This window comes from Narcine bancroftii, chromosome 6 (genome assembly GCF_036971445.1).
Source record: "Narcine bancroftii isolate sNarBan1 chromosome 6, sNarBan1.hap1, whole genome shotgun sequence".
Lineage (NCBI taxonomy): Eukaryota > Metazoa > Chordata > Chondrichthyes > Torpediniformes > Narcinidae > Narcine > Narcine bancroftii.
Genome location: NC_091474.1, coordinates 162,581,550 through 162,607,951, shown reverse-complemented (window position 1 = coordinate 162,607,951; position 26,402 = coordinate 162,581,550). Strand labels below are relative to the sequence as shown.

General features: G+C 39.3%; 1 protein-coding gene and 1 long non-coding RNA gene across 11 annotated transcripts in view; one reads left to right on the top strand and one right to left on the bottom strand.

The window, feature by feature from the left end:
- Positions 1 to 26,402, top strand: part of dtnba (dystrobrevin, beta a) — a 493,032-nt gene that overhangs the window by 42,835 nt on the left and 423,795 nt on the right. For all 10 annotated transcript variants that reach the window (XR_011340480.1, XR_011340479.1, XM_069886546.1 and 7 more), the window contains exon 4: positions 18,946 to 19,013. Coding sequence is in view for 8 of the 10 variants with exons in the window: in XM_069886546.1 (XP_069742647.1) it covers positions 18,946 to 19,013 (68 nt within the window). In the remaining 2 variants the exon portion in view is untranslated. The remainder of the gene's footprint in view (positions 1 to 18,945; positions 19,014 to 26,402) is intronic.
- Positions 14,713 to 19,794, bottom strand: LOC138736669 (uncharacterized). The gene is made up of 3 exons (XR_011340488.1): positions 19,754 to 19,794; positions 19,278 to 19,583; positions 14,713 to 14,857 (listed from the first exon to the last, which is right to left on the bottom strand). It is a non-coding gene; the product is annotated as an uncharacterized lncRNA (long non-coding RNA).

Sequence of the window (26,402 nt, the reverse complement as noted above, 5' to 3'; positions counted from 1 at the left end):
TAAAAAATATATTATCAATTTTGTCATTATTAAACTTTAAATGAATTTTGTTACAAGCATATTATCATAATAATAAATACAGTGAAGCTTGCCTTTGTAACAGCTGTAAAATTTATACAGGATGTTGAAAATGGGACAGATGTAAAAGCTCAGTTTGTCATCAAATAGAAAGTGGTGATGTCTGAAAGGGGACAGAAAATCGGGATTTGTGGCATGCTGAAGGTTTGAGGGTGGCAAATGCATCTATCTTTGCAGTGCATACACTTATAACAGGGATTAATTTTCATCTTCAATAACTGGATAAAAGTCTTAATTCTTGCAGGGACTGAGGGATGAAAATCTGCATCTTGTATCTGACAAACTTGGAGTTCCTGTGGAATGTACTGGATGATTCACTTAATTGTGTATGAAAAATAATGTTTTTTCCCACATTTCTTTGATTTTTCTATTGACTTTAGTGATCTGGAACAGTATTTAGATTTCGGTCAAGGTTGTGCTAGGAGAAGCTGTTGGAGTCGAAACAAAGTAAAACCTTTTATAAAAATTTTTGAGATGGAGCCCAGTAACAGCTCCTTTCATCTCGGGCATGGTCTGCCCAAATCCACCCATGTGACCAATCAACCTCCCATCCCCTTGTGTCTTTTAGAATGTGGGGTTGCTGGCGTTGTACTAGGGTTGCACTGACTGCTATGCTGACTGTGGCATGGGATGAATTGGAGGGCATTCAAGTGTTCAAAATTTGTATGAAGCAGTCTGTGTGTGGGGTTGAGGACTTTCCTATGAGCAGTCCAGGGTTCATGGGTGCCTGGAGTTGTTCCACTCCTGTACTGTGGGTTTCTTCAGCTTCTGGAGAGAATGTGGGTAGATGTTGATGACTTGTGCTGTAAACTACATCACCAATTCCACTGGAAAGCTGGAACATGAATTTTCCAGACTACACAGTGCTTGTATTTCTTTGTTAACCAATGTAGCTCAAAGCTATTTGTGCTTCTGATCTCATTTTACAGTTGGCCATTGATGATGTTTGCAATGGAGACAGCACAAATTCAGTTGAAGTGGTGTAACTAGTTTTGTATTTGATATCTTTTCACAGTAGCCACAAATTAATTTTTTAAAGTACGCATTTACCAGGTTGCGTTCTCCAAGAAATATGATGCTTCATTTCTTGTTGATCTCAAATATTTTGTATGAGGATAAAAATAAAATTGTATCTTGGAGGAACTGTAAAGTTTTGAAGGTTGATGCATTTTGAAGGCTGCATTGTATTTGGGAGGTGTGGTGATTAAGCAAAATGGCAGATGTTGGCAATGAAGATGTCTGGGAGGTTGATTGGAGGAAGAGTAAGATGTGGGCATGATTTGGAAAGCCAGAATTAGCATCAGGAGAGGTTGGATAACAAAGGTTTGAAGGAGAAGTGGATTATTGAAAACAGAGAGTGCATGGAGGAGAGATGAATGGAGAATTTGTGGGAGGAGCACTGAGCAAATGGCCATGGCACAATGTTAATTAACACTGGTACAAAGGTGAGGGTAGACAGTAGAGTAGTGATTAAGAGGAAGGAAAAGGGGCAAGTTGCTGTAAAATGAGTCCAAAATGATGAGTCAATGTGGTTTTGTTGAGCAGAATCATGGTGTGAGCAGTGTCTGGGGAAATAATTAGATTGGTAGTCCAAAGGCTGGCAGATCGTGCAGTATAAAGTAAATTTTGTCAAGAGGGATGGGGTGAGAAATATAGGAGTAGAGGTCAGGAAAATTCCCTTTACCCAGTATCTTTGAGGATCACGGATGTCGGAAATGCAAATATTCCTGTTGACTGAGGCTCACTCTTCCAATGTTAAACTGATACACCTGCAATAAAAATATACTATTTAAAAGACAGTGCAAAATGTAAATTTGAAAAAAATCAGTATTGTAGTCTTTAATTATGTAAAGTTCACTTTAATCAAGTAATTCCCGTAACTTACAAAATTTAAATTTGAACCCCAGTTGCTGGTGCAGTAACAGCATTGTGCTAGCTTCTATCCTAACTGTGCCACTGTCACAATGAACCCCACCCTCCCTTTAGTTTACAGATAAAGCCTTACTAATATACTTAATACTAATAAAGACTCTTACAAGGCAGGGATTTGGAGACACTTTGGGAGAGTCACCCCACCAGTGAGCGGCATCGACCAGCTCTTCATCCTGGTGTCTTGGTCAGGTCCTTGGCACCACCTGACTCACCTCCATGCAAGTGGTGACAGTGAAAAAATGCATGCACATTTGGGGGCATTGACCATTCAGCTGGGGAAACCAGCCTGTATCCAACAAAGTATTAGAGCTCCCTGCAGGTTCCATCCGTCCTGTCTTATTTATTTGAAATCATTTATTTATTTTATTACCACTTTTTTGCCAGTTGTTTGAGAGTCCGGATAAATGAATGCCGGATAATGGGGATTTTACGGTACTTGCATGTGTTAATGGGTGGCTGTGGGCCAAGTTGCCTGTTTCTGTGTTGCATTTTACAATCACTCCATGACTTTAATTTCTTCTCTCTCTCTCTCTCCCCCCCCTCCCCCCACTATTCTGACTAGATGCTCCTGGGTACATCTCATCACATCATCTAATTTGTTCTTTGCCTTATTTTAAGTCACCAGCATTCCTAATATTCAAAATAAAGAAATTGAGCAAAAGAAAAATACCTTGAGTTCATGTGAAAAATGTCCATTGAAGAAATAATTTTATTTGAAGAACCTTTGATTTGTCTTGTGGTACATTTATTGAGGTTGATTAATGGCCCAAACCTTTGTCAACTCAATTTATTTTAATTTTTTTGCAAAGTCTTTGAATCCAGTTGTTGCTTCATGAATGTAACTAAGATCCAAATTAAATTTAGTCTGCCAGTAGATGCCAAGTTCATCCATTGATTGAATACATCTATGCAAGACAGTGTCTCAAGAAGGCAGCCAAAATCACAATGGATCCCCATCATCCTGGCTATAGCCTCTTGCCTTCAGGCAGTCGGTATTACAAGACTAAAGTCTCACATTTCAAGGTTTGAAAAGTTTTTCCCCAAACCGCTGTCAGATTCTTGAGCTTCCTTCCCTTATTTGGCGAGTTATAGACACAAATTATTCTGGGACCTCCAAACGATCTGTTTGAATGATTGAAATGTCACTTTTTTTTCTTGCATTTAACTGCAACTTTGAATGCTTATTTATCTACTCTTTTCTATTTAACTTCACTTTTTCTGTATTGGCCAACATTGGTGTAACTTTTGTATCTATTTGGCTTCAGCAAATGAACCTTTTGGTGCATCTATAAATTGTAGTTATGTATATGACAACGAACTCATCATCATTGCGTCAGGATTGTTGAATCAGGCTCCTGACAAAATGTTTTTTTTCTTCATTGATTTATTACTGCAAAGCTCATTTGTGAAGAACAAAAAATTGAAAATACTAGGGTCGAAGAGAAAGTAAACGATAACACAATAGAATATAAATTGCTGTTGAACCAGAAGTAGTTAAAAGGAAAAGAAAGAAACATGGGGGAGAAATGTTTAGAATTCATGTTGTTCTGCCAGGAGCCCAAAAGCAAATTCTACAGTCAGAATGATGTGTATACCTTGTATCTGTGTATTTTGTCTTATCAACTGTGCTAAAGGTTCAATCACTAATGCAAACAAAGCTGGTGATAAAGGACAACCTTGACGAGTTGACGAGTTAACTTAAAAGAGTCCAAAATCAAACCATTCGTCAATACTCTAGCTACTGGTTTACTATATAGAGCCCTAATCCAACCAATAAAAGAAGGACCAAACTTAAATTTCTCCAAAACTTTAAACAAAAAATTCCATTCAACTCAATCAAATACTTTTTCTGCATCTAAGATACTTATTTCAATCTATTCCGTATTTACTTGATAAATTTTTTTTTGAGATTTAAATAAAATGGTTAGGGAGTTTTTATGGAGGGGTAAATTTTTGAGAGTAGCTTTGAATAAATTAACTTGGAAATATGAGTTAGGGGGATTACGTTTGCCACATTTTCAAAATTATTATGAGGCAGCCCAACTTAAATTTATTAGTTCATTGATGGATTTGGTACGGCCTCCTAGTTGGGCTAAAATTGAGATGGCAAGTATTTATGAATTTGAAATACATCAATTTTTGTTTAAGTGGAATATAAATTTGTTACAACAATATAATGTGCCTATACTAAAACATTTAATGAAGTTATATGGATAAAGAAAAATAAAATGATAGGTTCTAGGGTAAATTATTGGCTTTGACTCTATTGATTTATAATCAACTTATTTCTTTCTCAATACATAATCCAAGTTTATTGCATTGGAGATTTAAAGGTGTGAAAAATTTGGGAGATTGTTTTAAAGAGGGTAAGTTTGTATCTTTTAATCAGATGAGGGAAGATTTTGGTATTGATAAGAATTCTTTTTCTTTATTATCAAATTCGATCTTTGGTAAAATGTATGTTTGGTAAAGATATGATTTTACATAAAATTACTAAATTTGAGATTTCCCTTATGAAGGCACGAGAGAAGGGTTATATTTCATTTATGTATCAAATATTACAGGATGGTATGGATAAAAAGGGTTGGGATAGATCTAAAATTAAATGGGAAGCGGATATTGGTTTTATTTTTTCTGAAGAGGATTGGTTGATGATAGTGTAACTAGATTGATAAATGCACGTTATGCAATGATTAATTACAATTTTTTACATCAATTATATTTGACACCTGAAAAATTAAAAAAATATGGTTGTAATGAATTAGATTTGTGTTTTAGATGTGGTGATGCGGTTGGAACTTTTTTTCATGCTGTTAGGTCATGTACACATATACAATCTTTTTGGAAGAAAATTCAATCGTTTTTAGAATACCTGTATAAGATTAAAATAGTTTTAGAACCAACAGTATTTTTATTGGGTAGTTTGCAACCTCTGAAAGGCTTGGGATTAGGTAAGTTTCAGCTTGCTTTTGTATATTTAGCTTTAACCGTAGCGAAAAAAATGTATTGCTCGTATGTGGAAAGATACAAGTATGATTGATATTAATAGATGGCATAATGAGATGAAATATTGTTTAATAATGGAAAAAAATTATGTATGTTTCGCCTGATAATTATAGTTTTTTTATTGATGAATGGTGGTTATATTCAGAATATTTACATTTTGAGTTGCGTTGATTAGATCTCAATATGTATGTTTAATTTTTCCTTAATTTTTTTTTGTCTTTCTTTATGGCTCTCCTTGGGAGAGTTGGCTGAAGGGGGGGGGGTTTCTTTTCTTCTATAAAATATAGCGTTCATGTTTATGGTTAATTGTTGTATGTTATTTACTATTTGTATTTTGAACGAATAAATAAAGTTTAAAAAAAATAGAAAAAATTACGTATGTTTTGCATGATAATTGTAATTTTTTATTAATAAGTGGCTGTTATACTTGGAATATTTACATTTCAATTTATATTGATTAGATTTTAATATGTATCTTTAACTTTTTAATATTTTTTTTATGGCTCTCCTTGGGGGAGTTGGCTGAAGGGGGGTTCTTTTTCTTTTTTTTTCTTATATATAAAAAAATGTTCACGTTCATGTTTAATTGCTGTATATGTCATATTATTTGATTTTTGAACGAATAAATAAAGTTTTTAAAAAAGAATGATGTGTATTGATTCAGGGCTGCAAAACTACAGCTTGATCTATGCCTGTAGCTTCCTCATAGAAGTTTGGGATTACTGCATTATCCCTTGAGTTCATGTGAAGTTATCAAATTTGACTTTTTGTGCAAAAAAACCGTCCATCATATGTTAATTAAAAAAACTATGACTAGCAGGTGTGAAGAGGGTAGCTTAACCCATATGGCCTTTCAACTCACCAGTGCTTTTTTCCCCTTGCTTCCTTTAAATTCCTCAATGTTCACTGGATAATCTACTATTATGCATCCAGAAATATGTGAATTCAAAACGTGAAGGTGTATTAATAAGTATTCACTGCATTTTTGAATTCAGATTATCTGGAACTTTCTTTTTGGATGAATTTAAAACTTTGATAATCCAAATCTCGTTATCCCAACATTCTGATGATTTGGCATCAGGTTCACCGCCTCCTTGTCTCCCTTTGAACTCACCAGGGCTTTGGTTCCCAAGTTCCATTCAACTCAACAGTGCCATGTTTCCCACAATCCCTTTAAACTCAGTAGAGCCCCATTTGCTGTTTATTCTTTAAACTCACCACGACTCAATTTCTGATGCTTCCTTTCAACTTGTCTCGATCCCATCTTCCCCTCAAATTCACCTAGACCCAATTTTCTGAATTTCCTATAAAATCACCAAGCCAGGTTTTCTGTGTCCCCTTTAAAATCTCAAGTGTGCACTGGAAAATTCATGCTATATTTTATCCGTGCAGCATTAAAAAAAAAGTTAATTCACTGCATGTCTGGAAAAAGATGTTTGTCCAGCACCACCAAAATTACTGTCAGATTTACTGCACGATTTATCTCAAATGATGGTGCAGGGATTTAATTCTCTCAGGAAAAAGACAATTTTCGTTGAGTCATGCAGCACGGTTACAGGCTCTTCTGACCCATGAGCCCATGCTGTCCAAAAATGCTAATTAACCTATGTGTTTTAAAGGGTGGGAGGAATCTGGAGAAAACCCATGCAGACACAGGGAGGTACTTGCAAACTCCTAAGAGGCAGCACTGGATTCGAACCCGGGTTGCTGGTGTTGTAATAGTATTGTGCAAACTGTGAGGTTGGGGAAACACTCATACATTTGGAATTGAGAACAATGACTGTAAAGTCTGTTCAGCCCAAACTGATCATTGGTTGTATTTTTAATCATCCAGGTAGAATTATTATGTTCTGAAAAAAACCGGAAGACTCCTGATCGCAGAAGCACAGCAATTTGTTTTTTGAATAATTGAGGATTTCAGAAAAATCAGATAATCATTTATTTGAAAGATTTTGAAGCTGAAATGATATTATTTCACCTCCAAAAAATTTTGGATAAATGAGGATATCTGAAACAATCAGAAATCTTGAGTTATCTAAATTTTTTTCAGATTGGAACTGACGTGACAGGTTGAAATTTTTTTTCTGAAATTTTGGAAAAATGTAGGAGTAGAATTTCTAGTTTTTGGTGTTGGATTTATCTTGTGTTTTTTTCAGATTGCTTTTTGTTGAGAATTAAACATTATTTCATGCTTTAAAAGCCGTCCCTTGTTTGTTGTTTAAACTCTGTAACGAGTGATTTGCTGTTGGGCTGTTTTTTTTTAAAAATGACCAGTTATCTGGAAATATCATTTTTCTGAAATAGGCCTGGTCCTGACCATTTCAGACAATTGGAGTTGTACTGTATTAATATTCATTCTTTCAATCTTTTATTAAGCTACTAACATTCTGACCATCACTGTGTTCATTGTAGGACATGACAGCACAGTTCTGGCTCTTCAGACCATGAAGTGCTGACCACTGTAAGCCTACTCCACAACAATCTAATTTTCCTTACCTCACACCCATAACCCTCCATTTTTTTCATATACATGTGCCTATTTGAGAGCCTTTGAATTCATGATTGTACCAGCTTCCACCACCACCATCTCTAGCAATGCTTTCCAGGCACCTACAACTCTGTAAAAACACTTACCTTTGACATTTCCCTGAAACTTTCCTCCACTCACCTGAAACCAATATCCTTGAGTATTTGCTATTGTCGCCATGGGATAAGGTGCTGGCTGTCCACTCTATCTAAGCCACTCATTATCTTGGATACCTCTAATCAGTCACCTCTCATCCTTCGTCGCTCCGAAGAAAAAAAATTCCAATCTCTTGCTTGATGATATATGCTTTCCAATTCAGGCAACATCATCCTGGTAAATCTCCACTGCATCTTTTCTCTATTGTTCCTGTAATGAGGCAACCAGAACTGAAGTGTGGTCAAATGAGAGTTTGAAAGAGTTGCAACGTTACCTTGTGGTACTTGAACTCAATCTCCTGTCTAAAGAAGGCTAGCACGCTATATGCCTAATCAACTTGTGTGACATTGCTGAGGGATCTGTGGATCTGGAGCCAAAGATATTTCTCCTCTTCAACACTGTTAGGAATGCTGCCATTAACCACATATTCTGCCTTCAAGTTGATCTTCCAATTCAGACATCCAGATTAAACTCCATCTGCCACTTCTCAGCTCAATTCTGCCTCCTGTTGATATCCGTTATGCCTGTATTGATATTTATAAATACTTTATAAACTGGATCTTGCCCTACCTTTCATTATCAATCACTATATTTGTTTGTCTACTTCATCAGAAATATTTTGTGGCATATGATTTTATGACATTGTCAGACTCAAATTTTCCACTTTTTGCTTGATGCATGATGCAAGGTTGTAGATTTTCAGAATTGTCAAGTGAGGAGTGCTGGTCGATCTTGTAATCAAGTAAGATAATTAGATTCTGCGATACGTGTCTTGACAAGTACATCAGGTGGACCCTGGAGAACTGCAGTAGTGTTGGACACAAGGTCACAACTGAAGATGACCACGAAGAATTAATTTAGCAGTGAAATATAAGTTTAGTTAAAAGAGAGAAGTTTATACAAAACACAAAAGTTCATTAAAGTGCAATTTTGCAATGCTTTGTCAAAATAGTTGATAGCTCCATGTTGTGTTCAGAATAGGTTTGATGGGTTCAAAGAGAATCAAGGCTGGGCACATTATTAATAAACAGTGGTCTTCATTCACACACAGGGGAATTCACAACAGGAGCGCACACTCACACAAACTAATGTGGAATAATACACAAATAACTACACATTGGGTGCAAAAAAAAATTGTTGCTGAATATTCTCAGCTTCTAGACGGGAACACAAGGATGAAACAGACAATACCGACCAGCCCCCTCTATCTCAATCACCACATACTATTAAATAGTAAATTAATTATAACTAAGTATATCAAATGAACCTGGTGTTCAGCATTGTCCATGGTTTGGAATCCAGGATGTGTCTGTGGCAGTTGGCACTCTGGAGCTGCCTGTGTCCTCCAGCCTGGAGTTCATTGATGGTCTTCATGCAGCAGCAGGAACACACAGTACCAGGAGAAACTCCATGTGCTGCTTTTCAATGCAGTGTCTTCCTATGAGCAACAACAATGTGTCTCCCTCACCTGTAGGCAGATCTAACCATTGATTGGCAGGTAAGGTGACCTTGTTAGGTTCTAGCCGGTGAGGTCATATGACACACCACAATCCACTCTACATTCCATCCCTCAGAAGTCACTACATCATGCAAATCCATTTACAGATTAGTACTCTGTGGACGTATCTATATTACACACAGCCCATACCCACTGATGGCCTGCCAACTCCCCACCAGGGTCTGATTCAGGATAGTCAACGTGGCTTTGTGTGTGGTAGGCTGTTTAACCAATCTTTTTCTTGGTGGTTACCAGGAAAGTTGACGAACAAAAGCTGTCAATGTTGTTTATATGGACTTTAGTCAGACCTTTGACAAAGTCCCACATGGGAGGTTAGTCAGGAAGGTTCAGATGCTAGATATTCACAGTGAAGTAGTAAACTGGAATTGACAATGGCTGGATGAGAGAAGCCTGAGAGTGGTGGTGGATGATTGTTTCTCAGACTGGAGGTCTGTAACTAGTGGTGTGTATCAGGGATCATCGTTGTTTGTCATCTATATCAATGATCTGGATAATGTGGGAAATTGGATCAGGAAGTTTGCAGATGTGGTGATGGAATTTAATGCAGGCAAATGTGAGATGTTGCATTTTTGAAAGACAAATCAAGAAAGGACATGCATGATAAATGGTCGGGCACAGAGGTATGTGGTAGAGTAGAAGGATCTGGGAATACTGATACATAATTCCCTCAAAGTGCCGTCACAGGTGGATAGGGATGTAAAGAGAACTTTTGGCATATTGGTCTTCATAAATCAAAGTATTGAATATATAAGTTGGGATGTTTTGGTTGTACAAGACATTGGTGAGGCCAAATTTGGAGTATTGTATGCAGTTTTAGTCACCTGACTGACTACAGGAAAGATTATGAATAAGATAGAAAGAGTGCAGAGATTTTCTAGGATGTTGCCTGGATCTCAGGAACTGAGTTTCAGGGAAAGATTATTCCCCGGACCATAGAAGAATGAGGGGAGATTTGATAGAGGTATTTAAAATTATGAGTGGGATAGACAGAGTAAATGTTGGTAGGCTTTTTCCACTGAGGGGTTGGTGAAATACAAGCCAGAGGACATGGGTTAAGAGCAAAAGGGGAAAGGTTTAGGGGGAAAATAGGGGAAACTTCTTGACACAGTGAGTTGTGGGAGTGTGGAACGAGTTCCCCGCTGAAGTGGTGAAAGTGGGCTTAATTTTAACATTTAAGAAGAATTTGGACAAGTACATGGATGGCAGAGGTATGAAGGGCATGGACTAGGAGCAGGTCAGTGGGAATAGGTAAAAACAAATGGTTTGGCACAGACAAGAAGGTCCAAAAGGGCCTGTTTTTGTGCTATGTTTCAAAACTGAGAACAAATTTAGTTTTTGTGCATGGGATGTGATAGTTGTCAGAATCCCTAATCTCCTTCAAGGACATGCAGAATGTCATCTTCTTGAACTTAACGATATTTGCTTTTTATATTTTATATTATCAACACTTTCTGCATAATATCTGTTTAAAAATTTTTGTTGATGCAAAACTCATTCAGAAAGGAATTCATATTCAGAGAGATAACACTCTGAGCTGGCTGTGTCTCAGTCTTGTCTTTGGAATTGTTCACTCTTCTGCTGTCTCAAATTGTTTATTGGCTTGTCAGTTACTCACTGCAGAAATGCATTAATGTTGCTTTAACACTGCTCAAAGAAGTTGATTCCCATTTTTCAGCATCTGTAGAGGCAGCCATGTTATTGTAGAGAAGAAACCCAGAAAACTATTAAAGTTTGAATTGCAGTCAGGTCCATTTGCATTTTTAAAAAGAGCATTATTTCAAATGCTCACGTATCAAGATCTGAGCTCGGTCTAATACATCGAATGTCAGTTCAATTTAGTCCAGATATTATTTCAAATTTTGGAATCCAAATTTTATCTTGCAACTTGACAGATCCGAGTTTACAAATAACACTGTTCAGTCAGAGTAATTGATGTAGGTTTATCATAAATCTTTATCAAAATTGGCTCGAATTTGCAATATAAATATTTTGTTCTTCAATTTCAAACGAAAAATGTAAATTCTTAGATGGTGATTTGTTGAGTCATATCAGATTGATTATTTAAGACATCAGCTCAACAGATTTCTTTTTGAATTCAGCACTTTTTATTTTACTGAGGCAAAAATGGAACAGATCTTGAGGACAGGGTTTCTTTCAGGATAAGTCCAGGTGTGAGGGGACCTGACTCCAATACATTGGTCCGACCCACCCTTGGACACAGTGGTGTTCACAAACGCGAAAAGTTGTGAGAAATCTGTCAAAAACAATTAAAAGCTATTTAAAAATGAGAGGCTGACAAAAGAATTGTTCTTCCTTCATGTAACATTTTTAAACAACTTAATTAAATCAAATTAAATGGAGGTTTTACATTTTTTTCCTGGAAGTTATTTTTGTCACTAATAGGCCTTCTGTACCATTGCCAGGCCTAAACTGGCCCAGACTCAGTGGGCAACTTTCCTAGCCTGTGGAAGTTGTTCCTACTTTGTTGAACTCTACATCAAAGTCCAGAACCAGCGTAATACTCAGTTCAAGGCTGCATTCAGGCAAGGCTCAGTTACAAACCTATCTGGATGGCAAGTCCAGGGAGATCTCAGCAGATGATCTTTTTGAACTGTGTGGAAGTTGTTTCAAATGGAATTAACTCAGGGGTGGCCTGCTGAGAAAAAAAATATCATTCAGTCCCTCCTCCCTTTTATTTGTGCTTCTGCCCCTTTCTTGCCATTCCTCGGAGGGTTCTGGGCCAAAACATAGACTGTCTATTACTTTCCATGGATGCTGCCTGACCTGCTGCGTTCCCCTTATATTTTGTGCGTTGCTCCAGTTTTCTAGCACCTGCAGTCTTTCTTGTTTGCCATCATTGAGCCGATAATAAAAACCAAGCTCTTCAGAGATCTTCTTTTCTTGTGGAGGGAGTGGGTGGGATTGATGTAATTCCACTTGATTACCTTGAACCAATTCACTGCTTCCTCAGGACGTGCAGCTCCTGAGTCTGGCTCCTGACCATTGATGTCACCATTCTTGGAAATGGACCTCTTCAAGGATTTTGACAAAGTGGCCACTGTTTTCAACTGGCTGTTTAAACCTCCACCAGGGATGAGCAGGTGGGATGGCCTGGCCATAAGGACCTTTTGGAGAAGCATGGAAAGGCTGTGGTCCTGCTCACCACATCAGCAGTAGCACTGCCACCATGAACACATTTTAACTGACTACCTCCTTATCTTATGCTTCTGTTCCCTTGTTTGAACCTTTCCCTCGTGTACAAACAATTTGTCTTTGTCACAGTTGATATGGATTTTATTGTTTTCGGTGAGATCATCCTTCTGAATGAAAACATTTCAAACCACCTTCTTTGCCTGTTCATGATGGGGTGATCCTCTATTCCACCAAATTAATCCAGTGAATCTCTTTTGGATTGACTCCAATGTTACCATATCAGTTATTAAATCAGACGATGAAAACTGCGCACTGTGGTTGAGGTGCAGCCTCACCAATGCTGTGTAAATGTCATGTAATTGTCACCATCTACTCTGTTGTGGCCCACCCATTTAACTTGTCATTATCCACTTGAAACCTCTTTGCAGCCACATCACAACTTCCTATTTACTTTGGGGTCATCTGCAAGCACAGAATTGTTACAGTTATTGCCCTCAACCAAATTATATATTGTGTTTATGTTGTCATCAAGCTCTAATCGACCAACTTGAGATAAACTTGTTTATTGCTAATTGTTAATTCAGAATAGAACATTACACACAGTCCAATCTCTTTGCCAACCTATCTAAACTATCTCCTTAACAATCTAATCCTTCCCTACCCTACACCCATAACTCTCTTTAAACATCAATATGCCTGTCTAATTTTTTAAATGTCCCTTTTGTACCAGCCAATACATTCCAGGCATCCACTAGTCTGAGTAAAAGCCTTACCTCTGACACTCGCCAGAACTTTCCTCCCCTCACCTTACAAAGTATCTATTAACTTTTCTCTTGTTTGGTTTTAAAATCTGCCCAGATTTATCAATACTTCTTCATACTTTCCTTTGCTTTCTTACTGTCTATTGTTTCTTTTTGATTATAAGTATAGTATCATTTCATTGGCACATTTTGCTAGATCTTTGACAATTGCAGATTAAAACTCAAGTTTTCAACTTCTCAAAGTGCATGGTAATAACTCTCAATTGTTAGGATTACATGAATGCAATGCATTTTATCCCCGAGCCTGGATATAAATTTTACCTGCCTAATTTCATCATAACATTTTGAATATATTTCAGAGGAAACTTGAGACAGTTGCTCTGTTTCAGATAGCCTGTCAGCATTAACTCTTGATGCTTTCTTTAGGATTAATTTATAGATGTGGGATTGCTAAAATGCCAGAATCTATTGCCTGTTTCTTTTTAGCCTTAATCAAGTGGTGTCTGCCGAAACTGCTGAATCCTGGTGAAGAAACTCCCCCAGTGTTGTGGGTGGAAGTTTCAGATTTAGACAACCAAAAAATGATTGGTGATTTATTTCAAAGCCTGTGGTGATGAACGTATTGGATGCTTGATGGAATGTCTTTCAGCTGGGTTGCTTTTTCTTGGATGGCATGAAGTTTCTCGAACACTGTTGGACTGATTCAAACATTTGGAAGGAATCTATTTTGCCAGATTGTGAATGATTTTGTCAGTCAGAGGGTGACTCATGTTCTGCAAGTTGTCCTGTGTCTGACCAACTGTTATCGCTGTAGTATGCCTTGAGTTCCTGGTCAGTGGTGACAACCAGATTGTTCATGGTGGAATACCAGGTAATCATTAGACATCAAGGTTGGAGTCTCTTGTTGGAAATGTTCATTGCCTGTGATGCTGCAAATACTACTCATCACTTATTTGTACGAGTCTGAACGTTGTCTAGCTGCCAATGCACATGAAGTGATTCATTTGCTGACGATTTGAAAATGGAATTGAATGTAATGTCATTGCTGCCATTATAGTACTTGTTTGTGGCTGATTCTCATGAAGCTATACCCTTCTTCAGGAAAATACCTTCAATTGCTTTGGAACAATGGGAGACAGTAATAAAATTGGGAGAGCACTATTTTAATGTTTGAACGTTGATGTACTCCAGCTTTACAACTTGAATTTTGAATATTCTTCTTACTTGAGATTGAGCATACAGTCACATACTCTCATTGAAGATTATGTGTTTTAAACAAGATGTCATGTGCTCAATTTATGCCATCTATCCTTTTGTACTGTTTTGCATTTGATTTATGGCAAACCACAGTCTTTTCATCTTGGTCAGGAAGTCTGCAGCATTCTAGCCCCTGACTCAAGGGATGTTACACTGGAAACCAGTTAAATGCGTGCTTATTTTCATTTTATCTGCAACATTATGAATGTAAAAATGAATGTAATAAATTGAACCTTCTCGTTTGTCTTACATTAGAAATCCCAATTTGATGCTATTAGAATATTAAATTGATCCATTGATAACAATCAAATAAGCAGTGAAGCTCACATAGAAACACATTTATTTTTTTAAACAAAAGTGCTCCTTTATATTTGAAGGAATTTTTTCATTGGTTATCTCAGGGGCAGCTGCACAGATGGTGTTAAACTGATATTTTACAGTTCTTCATTCTTTTGTGGTGTTGGTGCACTGTAAATAAAGTAAGTAAAACTGAATGAGCATCACTTATTTCACTCCAACTGGCTGCAATTTCACAGAGCCAATATTGCAATACAACAGTTTTTACTTTCAACATGAATTCAGATTTCAGAATTATTGTCAGAATATATGCATAACATCATATGCAACCCTGAGATTCCTTTTTCCTGTCAGTGCAGCAGAATTTACCACAAATTGGTTGTGCAAAAAATAAACTGTACCCAGCGTGAACATGTAAATAAAGAACTGTAAACCGATAATGAATGTAAACAAACTGTGCAATACAGACAGAACAAAAGAAAATCAACAAAGTGCACAAGTAAGAGTCCGTAAATGAGTCTCTGAGTTTGTCATTGAGGAGTCTGATGGTGGAGGGGTAGCAGCTGTTCCTGAACCTTGTGGTGTGAGCCTTGTGGCACTTTACCTCTTTCCTGATGGCAGCAGCGAGAACAGAGTGTGAGCTGGGTGGTGAGGGTCTTTGATGATTACTGCTATACTCTGATGGCAGCATTCCCAGTAGATGCACTCAATATTGGGCAGGGTTTTGCCTGTGATGTCCTGGGTTGTGTCCACTGCTCTTTGGAGGGCTTGATGCTCAGGGGTATTGGTGTTTCCATTCCGGACCATGATGTAGCTGGTCAGCACACTTTCTATTACACATCTGCAGAAATTTGACAGTTTTCAGGTGTCATACCAAACTTCCGCAAAGCCCTGAGGAAGTAGAGGCACTGACGTGTTTTCTACTTGATGCCATTGGTGTGTTGGGTTCAGGAAAGATCCTCCAAGATAGTGACTCCCAAGAACTTAAATTTGCTCAGCCTCTCCATCTCTGATTTCCCCCAATGATCACTGGATTGTATACCTCTGGGTTTTCATTCCTCAAGTCAATACTCAGCTCCTTTGTTTTGGTGACATTGAGTGCAAGGTTGTATTTGGTGCACCATTCAGCCAAGTTTCAATTTCCAACCAGGAAGTAGACTTATCCCCTTTTATTACAACCCACGACCGTGAACTGTATCACTTTCCATTCTTCCCAGATAGCTGAAGGTACCATGTACTAATTCCTACTCTCAGATGGAGCGAATCTGTTTTGTTTTAAGCTCTACACAGCAAGTAGAAAGATCAGAATATTCTCAGCTGTTCTGGCACAAGGGATTTCTTGACAAATTGACAAAAGACACCAAAACCTCAACATTCAAGTTTCATTAACATTATTTGAACTCCATATTTGAATAAAATTTCCTTGTTCTTTTATCCTGCCCTGAAATACTTCTCCTTTATGAAATTTTCCAATGAACTGTCAGTCTAAATTGGTTTTACTATTAGCTTTTTCTGGTGAATTCTGCATTCTAATTCCACCCACTTTGATGCAGGGAACAATGGGAGGATGGGGCAAAAGCTCAGCTATTTTCTGAACAAATGAGGAGGCTGAAGGGCATAAACGCGTGACCTTCACTTTTTTGAAAGTAAATTAGGTGTTTTGTGCCTTTAATGCTCTCGTCATTTTCTCCAGATTACCACCTCACCTTTAGTGCAATGGTAAATTTAGTGATGCAAATTGAATGAAATCTTTACTATAGTGAATACGTTATTACTAATTGAGATTTATGGTCACACCTATTTCATTATATCCTTTAAATAACCATAATAAAATAATATTGCATATTTGTCATCCATCCAAAATTATAGGACAATGGAATCGTTCATTTTGGAAACAGGATCCATGCCAACCATCTAATCCCATGATCCATCATTTTTTTTAGAGTCTTCTATTCCTTGGAGATTACCTGCCAACACCACCTCAGGCAGTGTGCCCCAGATTCCAATCATCTTCTGAAAATGTTCTTCCTCTGGTCTCCTCTAAACCTCTTGTCTCTTATCTTCAAACTATGCTTTCTAGTTTTTGGATGCCTCTGCAATAGGGAAAATTGTCCTCACATTTACCCTATCTACATTCCTCATTAGTGAAGACCCACCAGCATCTCTTATCATCGTTGTTAGGCCAATGCACAGTTTGCAAACGTCACTGATGTGCAAGCAAATCTATAACTGATACAAATGCATGGAAGCAAAAATAACAAAAAAATAGTAAATTGATAAATAAGACAAAACGCATACTTTCCCTTCAAACATCAGGCTGGAAATCAGCTGATGAGGAACTCTGATCCTACTTAAGGTCAACAATATGTTTAAGTAGGACCTTCTTCAATGCTCCAATAACTTGGCATACCAACTCATACACAGTGGCCACTCTGACACCAAAAATATAACTTATGGATTGATATTCATCTGGGGTAGCATACCACCACACGACAATGGAGGGTCTAAACCGAGGTTAGAAAGGCTGTCGCCAGTTTGTTGTCTTGCGCTTCAGGTGAGGCTCAATGAATTCTAATGGAAAGTCAAAAGTGTCCCGAGACATATGGAAATGATTCCGTCACTCATCTTCATCAAAATTGTTGAGGGCATTAGACCAGAACATGGGGCCATGTGGTCTCTTTTTCCTCCACATCTTTCTGTCCAAGAGCAGTGTGAATTGACTCACAAGAAGAAAACATCTACGTCATCTAAGGTCCGCACACTTTTCAACCTCAAACAGCTCTCTGTTTCTCTTCAATTTCTCCAATGTATTTCTGTTTGCACGAACACATTGTTTGCATGAATTCTATGTCCATCTACGCATCATGAAGTCGTGGACCAGACACAGGAAATGTGCTTGCGCTCAAAGCGTGGTATACATATTCACGATAACCCCATAAGCACATCAAGATCTACCACTATTTTTGTGTAGAAAGATATGTCTGATGCACATGTTTGATATCACATTAGACGCCGACGTTGTTGAGTTAAACATTTGCCAGGTTGCTGTGTAAAATGCCACACTGACCCGGCATTATGCTCTCTTTGTTTGGTTCTGTGTGAACGACCAAAGTTGGCTTAATGCCGGCAATATTGCAGAATTTCTCTGTTATCAAAAAAACTGCAGTCACCAGTGTGACTATTCTCCATGTAGAATTCAGGAAAATGAAAAGAAAACTCCAGCTGCTGGAATTCTGAAATAAAGATAGAAAATGTTGGTAACAAGCTGCAGCAGTGGAAAGAGAAACAAATTTAATGTTTTTATTCCAAGGTCCTTCGCCAGTGATTTGCTGAGATCTGTTACTTGGTTCAGCCAGGAAAGCGTGGTTTGTGCACTCATCTGAATAGCAGTGGTTCCCATTGGGGTTATCCCAGCAGCAACTTTCATTCAGTCTAACACCTGAAGTGGTGATTGACTCACTGCCTGAGATTCAATTTTAAGATTTTTCTCAGTACAGTCTACATGGCTGATTTCTTTTTGCACATGCTAGAAACATCCATTTTTTTTATTGCAACTCGAGCCATATCTCTCTACATAAACTTGCTTTAATTCTTGATTCTTGGAATAATCACCCAACACTACTCATAATGAAATGAATGGAATATATGCTATATCCAGTCATGAATGCGACAAAGTGTGGTATTATTATTAATATTAGGCTTGAAAGAACCTTTAAAAATGTATGGGAGAATTTGCATAAAAACAGATTTCTGGAGATTAGTTCATTTATAACCTGATGAACCTGTGGATTTGGAATTTCTTTTTATTTTTTACAAATATAGTAGACTAGGAAAAATGTGAATATTCATTCACATTAGGAAAAAAGGAATTGTGGGTGATCTGAATCATTTGTGGGGAGTATATATACGAAGCTGACATTTCTTAATTTTGATATCTTTGTCTGCCATTTTCTTGTGAAAAGTGTGGTTGGCTTACATTTGTCAACATTTATTCAGCAATTATTTTCTCTTTTAGATGCTAGATGGCTTAGTAATTTTCTGGTTGCCTGTCTGAATAGTTTGGTGTAAGTTTTGTAATAATATTTAGTCAGGGAAACTTGTTACCCAGAGTTCTTAATATTTTTCACTGGCATTCCCAACTGGGTATGTTGGGAGGGTGAAAGATGGGGACTTACAAATAACGACAAGCGTAAAATGTTCTTGTTTTCAGAAATTGCTGGAGTGCTTCTTCAAATGGTTATTTCTGTCTCTTTCATTAGAATGATTGAGGAGTGTGGAAGAAGAGGGAAGACCATGGCTGAGAAGAGGCAGCTATTTATGGAGATGAGTAAGTTCTCTGTAATTTCTAAATAGAAACACATTAATATTAAAATTGTGTTGACACAGGTTTGTGTCCTAATGCTCATGAAAATTGTGAAGCTCGTGTCATTATTCAAAGATAAAAATGAAAATGGGCAGTTTTAGCTAATTTCATATAAGGAAAAGAAAGTCATCATTAATACTGCCATTTTAGAATATGCTCTCAATCATGTTTCCATGGAGAAAAGTGATCAGTATTTCCAGAAGGAAAGTGTGAATGAAAATGAATTACCTTATGTTTATGCTCCTCTCTAGCTCATTAAAAAGTAGAGATTAGTGTTTCAATAATCTTATCCGACATTTTATAGCAACTTGCAGCTGATCATTCTGACTGTGGGATACTGTCCATTGAACAGAATACAACACAGCAAAGTCATGGCCATCTGATTTTTTTTCATCCTTCTTCCTCAGGAACAGTCATCTTCATTCTTTTCTCTGGTCTTCCTTCTTGGCCCTTTTCTCGAGTCATCTTAATTCCAGATGTTGAAGTTGTCTCCTTTTAAACCACAGAATATGCATTCCACAATTTTGAACTTTCCTGCAAGAAAGAAAATCTCTTACACTCTGTCCTCCTGCTTCTACATTTAATTTTTCAATCCTCCGACCTCCCCAACATACCATCTCCACTCTCTGACCTCCCTAACCCTCACCTTCCACCAAGATTTTCCACCATAACTATTCCCACTATGATCCCTGCTTGGCCTTTACCATCCCCTCTGACCATCCCTGCTCTGAGACGAGTGCTCAGTCTCAGTCTTACCTTTGTTTCCCCTCAACCCACACCTTAATGAGTTCAGCACATGTCACAATGCTGAACTCTTCTTCCATTGCCTCCGTTTCCGTGACCACAGTTCTCCACCCCCCACTCAAGACCCCATCTCCTACTTTAAGCCTTCTTCCTCCTTCTGGACACCTTGTCCTGGCCAGCTTCCCACCGTGGATCTTTTTCTTTCCGATTGCTGCCGAGACATCAACTATCTCAATTTCCCCACTCCCCTCTCTATCACCTCTTAAAACTCTGCCTTCCACTCTCTCTGCAACAACCCCACACACACCATCAAACCCACAGACAAGGGTGGTGCTGTTGTGGTCTGGTGTACTGACTTTGACCTTGCTGAGTGCAGATGACAGCTTTCAGACACCTACTCTTGCCTATCCTATCCACAGGACCCCACCACAGCCCATCAAGACACCTTCACTAACACCATCTCAAATTTCATTATTTCTGGTTACCTGCCTCCCATGGCCTCCCACCTCACTGTTTCCCATCCACGCACTGCTCTGTCCTACCTCCTACCCAAGATTCACAAACCCAATTAGACCCATTGTTTCTGTATGCTCCTGCACCTGCCCCCAAAATAAAACTAGTATCGTCTTAGCTTGACTCCATCTTTTCTCTCCTGGTTCAATCCCTCCCCACTGACATCTGCGATACTTCACAGCTCTTCAAGGACTTACAATTCCCTGAAATTGACTGCTTCATTTTTCACTATGGATGTCCAATCCCTTTACACCTCCATTCCCCCATACATAAGATCTCAAAGCCCTTTGTATCTCTCTTGACAAGAGACCTAACCAGTCACCCTCCTCCACCTGGCAGAACGTATTCTCACTTTAATAACTTCTCCTTTGACTCATCTCATTTCTTCACACCAAAGGAGTAGCCATGGGTACATGGATCCTATCAATGTCTGCCTATTTGTGGAGCAATCTATGCTCCACAACTCAACCCTTCCTCTGCTAAATTGACATCTACATCGGGGCTGCCTCATGTATCCATGATGAACTTGTCAACTTCACTCACTTTGCTGCCTGCTTTCATCCCGATCTCAAATTCACCTGGTTCATCTCCAGTGACACTCGCTCCTTTCTAGATCTCTTTTTCTTCATCTCAGGAGACACGCTTTCTACAGGCACATTTTAAAAATCCACTAACTCCCACAATTACCGTGACAATACTTGCTCACACCCAGTCTCCTGCAAGGATTCTATTCTTTTCTCTCAATATTTTAGTTTCTTCCATATCTGTTCCCAAGATGAGGTCTTCTAGTCCAGATCCAGTCCTCCTTCCACAAATGTGACTTCCCTTCCACAAACGTGACTTCCCTTCCGCCATCATCACATTACCTGGATCTCTATTTCCTGCTTAACTGCTCTGTCCTGAGATGCAACGAACACAGGATTGCCCTTGTCCTCACTGACCACCCTATTGGCCTCCGTTTCCAGCACATTATCCTCTGTAATTTGCACCACCAACTATATGATCCCACCACCAGACACATCTTTCCCTTCCTCCCTTCAACGGCTTCTGAAGGGACCACTCCCTTTGTGACTCCTTCTCCCACTTACCCCTTCTCATCAATCACCCCCTTGGCACCTTCCCCTGCAGCTGTAGGAAGTGCCACACTTAAGCCCACACCTCCTCCTTCACCATAATTCAAGGCTCCAAACAGTCCTTTCAAGTGAAGCAACACTTCACGTGTATCCAAGGGAGTTATCTACTGCATCCAGTGCTCCTGTTGTGGCTTTCTCTACTTCAGAGAGACTGGACGCAGTCCAAGAGATCACTGAGCACCTTCGCTCTGCCCGCATCAGTTACAGGGTTCTCCCAGTAGCAACCATTTTAATTCCACGCCCCACTCACATTGCTGATATGTCTAACTATGGCCATGTGTACTTTTCAACCAAGATCACCCATAAATTGGAAGAGAAAAACTTAATTTTCCGTCTGGGTACTCTCTAACCGGATGGCATTAACTCTGTGCTTTCTGCTTGCCACCTCTTTGCTCTCTTTCCATTCCTATTCCCTTTATCATCTTTCCTCCAGCTTTCCACCCCCTTTCCTCTTCATTCATAGAGCCATCCCTCCTCCCCGTACTTGCTGTTGTGCCTTCCCTCCCTTATCCACCTGCTACTCCCTGCTTTCGGGACTGTGCCCCTTCCCCTATTATTTTTTATTGTGCACTGGCCCACATTTTTTTCAAACCTGGATGAAGGGCTCAAGCCTGAAACATGGGTTATATATCTTTATTTTGCTACATAAAGTACATTGACCTGCTAAATTTCTCCAGCATTGTGTTTATTGAAGTGATCACACTTCATTAAATGTATCTGCGCAGATAGATTAAAATTAATAAAATATTGTTCCAAATTTTAACATGCCTCATTGACTGGCATCAACTTTATGTATAACTCTATAACTCCTGTTTGCATTTACAACATCACCAATTTTAGAGAATTATTAGAAGTTAGAAAAAAGTAATGTGAGAATTATGCTTCATAGTGTTTTAATATGTTCAATTAGCCAGATATTAAGACAAATGACAAACTAAACCTGTTATTTCAATGTTTAATTAATGGAATTCAGCATTAACTGTCCAGTGATTGTAAATTTGCAGTTAGAAAGATCAGTGTCTGAGATTAATGTAGATGAATGAGATTGAGCTGCTTGGAAAGAGAACAACTCAGATTTATGTGATGCCTTTTTTGATGGACCATGATTAAGAAAATGGACATAAGATCGAAAGTGGGATATCAAGGCAGATCATAAGAAATGGTAAGGACATTTGTTCTGAAAAGGGGATAATCGGTTGACGAGACAGTTCCACTGCACTGGATCAGGGCAACTGAAGACGTAGAGAGACCAGTAGTCTGAGATTAAAAGCAGTAATAGTAGCCTCTTTTACACAGCGCTTGAAAGCAGGGTTTTATCTGCCTTTCAAGCTTTGTGTGGAATAAAATCGAAGATGGATTGAGGTGTCTGGATTTGCTCATCTTCGATACGCCAAGGTAAGTACTCTCAGCGGTGGAGCACATTGATGCGGGACTTATCAAAAACGGTCGACCCATGTTGCTGGGTCTAAACAGCAAGGGAAGATGATGTCGTGATGTTGGGTCCAGAAAAGATTCATAGTCATTAGCGAGTATAGCAGTGGACACTATGAGGTATATAGTGTGCGAATTTGCTGGGTCTGGACACAAGGGTTGGCAATCATATGTAGCTTTTATTAACACACACTGATTGGTAGAAAGATGTGGGAAAATGATATAATCCACAACTACTGCTCCTATGTCTTACAAAAGTGTGCTAAAGGGGTGCTGAAAACAATTAGCCTTAACCTGCCCTGATAACTGCTGATTGAAGTTGGCAGGAAAAGCATATCTCATGCATTCTTATCAACAATGAAACATTTATAGATACACATTTGTGGGCAGATAGCTACAGTTGCTATAGTGCAAAGCCATTCTGTATCCTTCATCTCAGCAGTCATAACATTTGTATTTTTTAGGTTTGAATATCCATCTGTGAAAATTGATAAAAGTCAACAGAAATAGTCAACCATTTTTAAACTGTTTGTATGTGCTTTATTCCCATAACATTTTCCCACGCTCCTTTATAAATTGTGTGCCTGTGTTTTATTCCAGTTAATATTTTCGCAAGCTCTTCTATAATTGTATTAATAAAAGCTACACATCATTGCAAACCCTTCTTTTCTCAACACAACATCACACTAGGTGCCAACACTGCTGTGCTACACCTCCTCCCTCTTTTGCTTTTGGAAGCTGGCTTGCTGTGTAAAAGAGCTCATTGACCTGGATTTTTTTTTTCTGTTTTGTGTGAACAAGCAAACTGGCTTCCAGAGACAGGTCGGAAATATGGCAATAACTCAACTTTTCAGTGTAAAAAGAGCTAGAATTTGAAGAACTAGAGGATGTGACAGAACAAGAGAGGGTGATTTGTAAACCTGGATGAGCATTTTCAAACCTTCATAAAAGAAGATGAAGATCAAATTGGTCAGTAAACATAGATAAGAGATGTGAATAGGATTCAGAGCAAGTAAATCTACAAATTGGAATTTTTTTGGATGAGTTCCATTTTACCTGAGGGGAAAGATGAAATGCCAGCCATGAACAAACATTGAGATTGTATTTGCCTTAATTGCTTCTAAAGACATTACTTTCCCAGCATTTAATCTCTCACTGACTCCATTTAGAGCAATTGAAGCAGTTTTTGTATGTTTTCCCCTGTTGTGGTTCTTGCACTATAATATTCTTCATCAAGAGGTATCTAATTCCAATTAACTTTGATGTATGTACACTATTTCGGGAGTTGAGAAGCATATCACATCATAGTTAATCCCTGTATGCAAAATGACAATAACTTTGCCTTTAAATGTTTTGTGATTGTCTAAAGTTTGCCCCTTTTGGTTTCTCATTGAGCAGTGAAAAAAATCCTTTACAACCTTTAACGGCTGCTCAAAGTTTGAACACGTGATTGTGGCAACCACTATATTGTTTGTACAGTATGTATTTTACGAGCTGGCTTACGCCCAAATTCCTCCCTCAGTACATGCCTTGGATCCGGGCCAGCAACATGTGAGATGTGCTGATGTCTTAAGGTGATTAAAGCCTATTAATCACAACTCTGTCTAATGTGGTTGAATCATAGCACTACAATTTAATCACCGTAAGATTTTGGGCCATGAACAAGGCAACGTGGGCAGATAAACCGGACACCAACCCTAAAGAACCGGAGGCCTCAGTCAAATTGATCAGTGGTTGCACTGCCTCACACCTTCATGAGACGCAACGACGTGCAGAGTTAGGAAGACAAACGAGATCTACTCTTCGCTCAGGTCAAACACCAAGTTTTCCACTACTTACTCAGCTGCAGTGGAGCTCCTGCAGAAACAGTATCAGATCCCAACAAATGCCATCTATGCCAGTTTCCTTCTGGGCAGTCGTAGACAAGCACCTGGTGAGTAAATCGACGAGTACATGTGAGTCCGTGACTGCAGAGAAGTCTCTGCTGCTGCCCATCTAGAAGGCCTGATATGCGATGCATGTGTGGCTGGATTCAAGTCTGATCACATCAGACAGAGACTCCTGGAGAAAATAAGTAGTTGACTAGCTAAAGTGCTTGAGACAGTGCTGCTGAATGCAGAGGTCTTCTCGGGGAACGCGACTGCCATATGGGGAGCCAGGGCACTGCCATCTTGGGATGCGGGATCCCAGGTAACCGCTGCTGCCATAGAGCACCTGAAGTGCTAATTCTGTGGACATGTGAAGCATCGCCGAAAGAACTGCCCGGCCTGAAACACTACATGCTACTCCTGCGGGAAGAAAGGACACTACAGGAAGTTGCGTAGTCTCCAACCTTTCTCCAGCTGGCCGCATGCAGCCACCACCATCTTGGACAGTGCCACTTCCGGCATCACCTCCATGGGGGTGGCAAACCAGGACGGCACCACTTCCGGCACGGGGGCAGCCATCTTCAGCCAACTCTACAGCAGTGACTCAGTCAGCGACCAGACTTTTGTTGGCCTGGATAGCCCTGGATCAGGACAGCCCACATCAACTGATCAGGGCCATGATGAACGTAGAGGTAAATGGATGCGTCACAAAGTGCTTATTTGATACAGGGAGCATGGAGAGCTTCATTCATCCAGGCACAGTGCAACGATACTCCCTCGTGGTAACCCTGGCACAATGTAAAGTCTCTCTGGCCTCCAAATCCCACTCTACTGAGATCCATGGCTTCTGCACTGTGACAGTGAATTTTAAACTCCTTATCATGCCACAGCTCTGCGCACCAGTCATACTGGGACTGGACTTCCAATGCCAGCTAAAAGCATCCAAATTCAGTTTGACGACCCACACCCACCCCTCACAGTCAGCAACAGCAAATTCTTAAACCACCTGTCCTACCCACCCCACCCCCCCCCCCCCCCCACCCTGAACATGACCTGTGATCTCTCTACCCTCTGGGTCCTACTGCCGCTCCTGTTTAAGAACCTCACCCTTGACTACAAGGTGGTCATCAACAATAAACCCCAGGGACAGAGCCTTTATCAAAGCAGAAGTCAAACGATTTCTGGCAGAGGGGATCATAGAACCCAGCACCAGCCCCTGGAGGACACAGGTGGTGGCTGTTAAAAGTGGAGAGAAACACCACAAGGTTATCTTCTACAGCCAGACCATAAACTGTTCCATATTCCTCCCCCTCATCGCAGACATGGTAAACAAGATCTCCCAGTTCCGGGTCTTCTCATATTGACCTCAAGATGGCTTACCGCCAACTACTGATCCATCTGGAGCACAGCCTGTCCACTGCCTTTGAGACAGATGGCCACCTCTACCACTTCCTTTCATAGTCACCAATGGTGTCTCTATCTTCCAGAGAGAGATGGACCTAATAGTAGATGACTATGGACTCAAGGCCACATTTATTTACCTGGATAATGTGACAATCTGCAGCCATGACCAGCAGGATGATGGTGCCAATGTGCAGAAATTTCTCCAGATGGCCAAAAGCCTCAACCTAACTTATAACCAAAAGAAGTGTATGTTCAGTAGT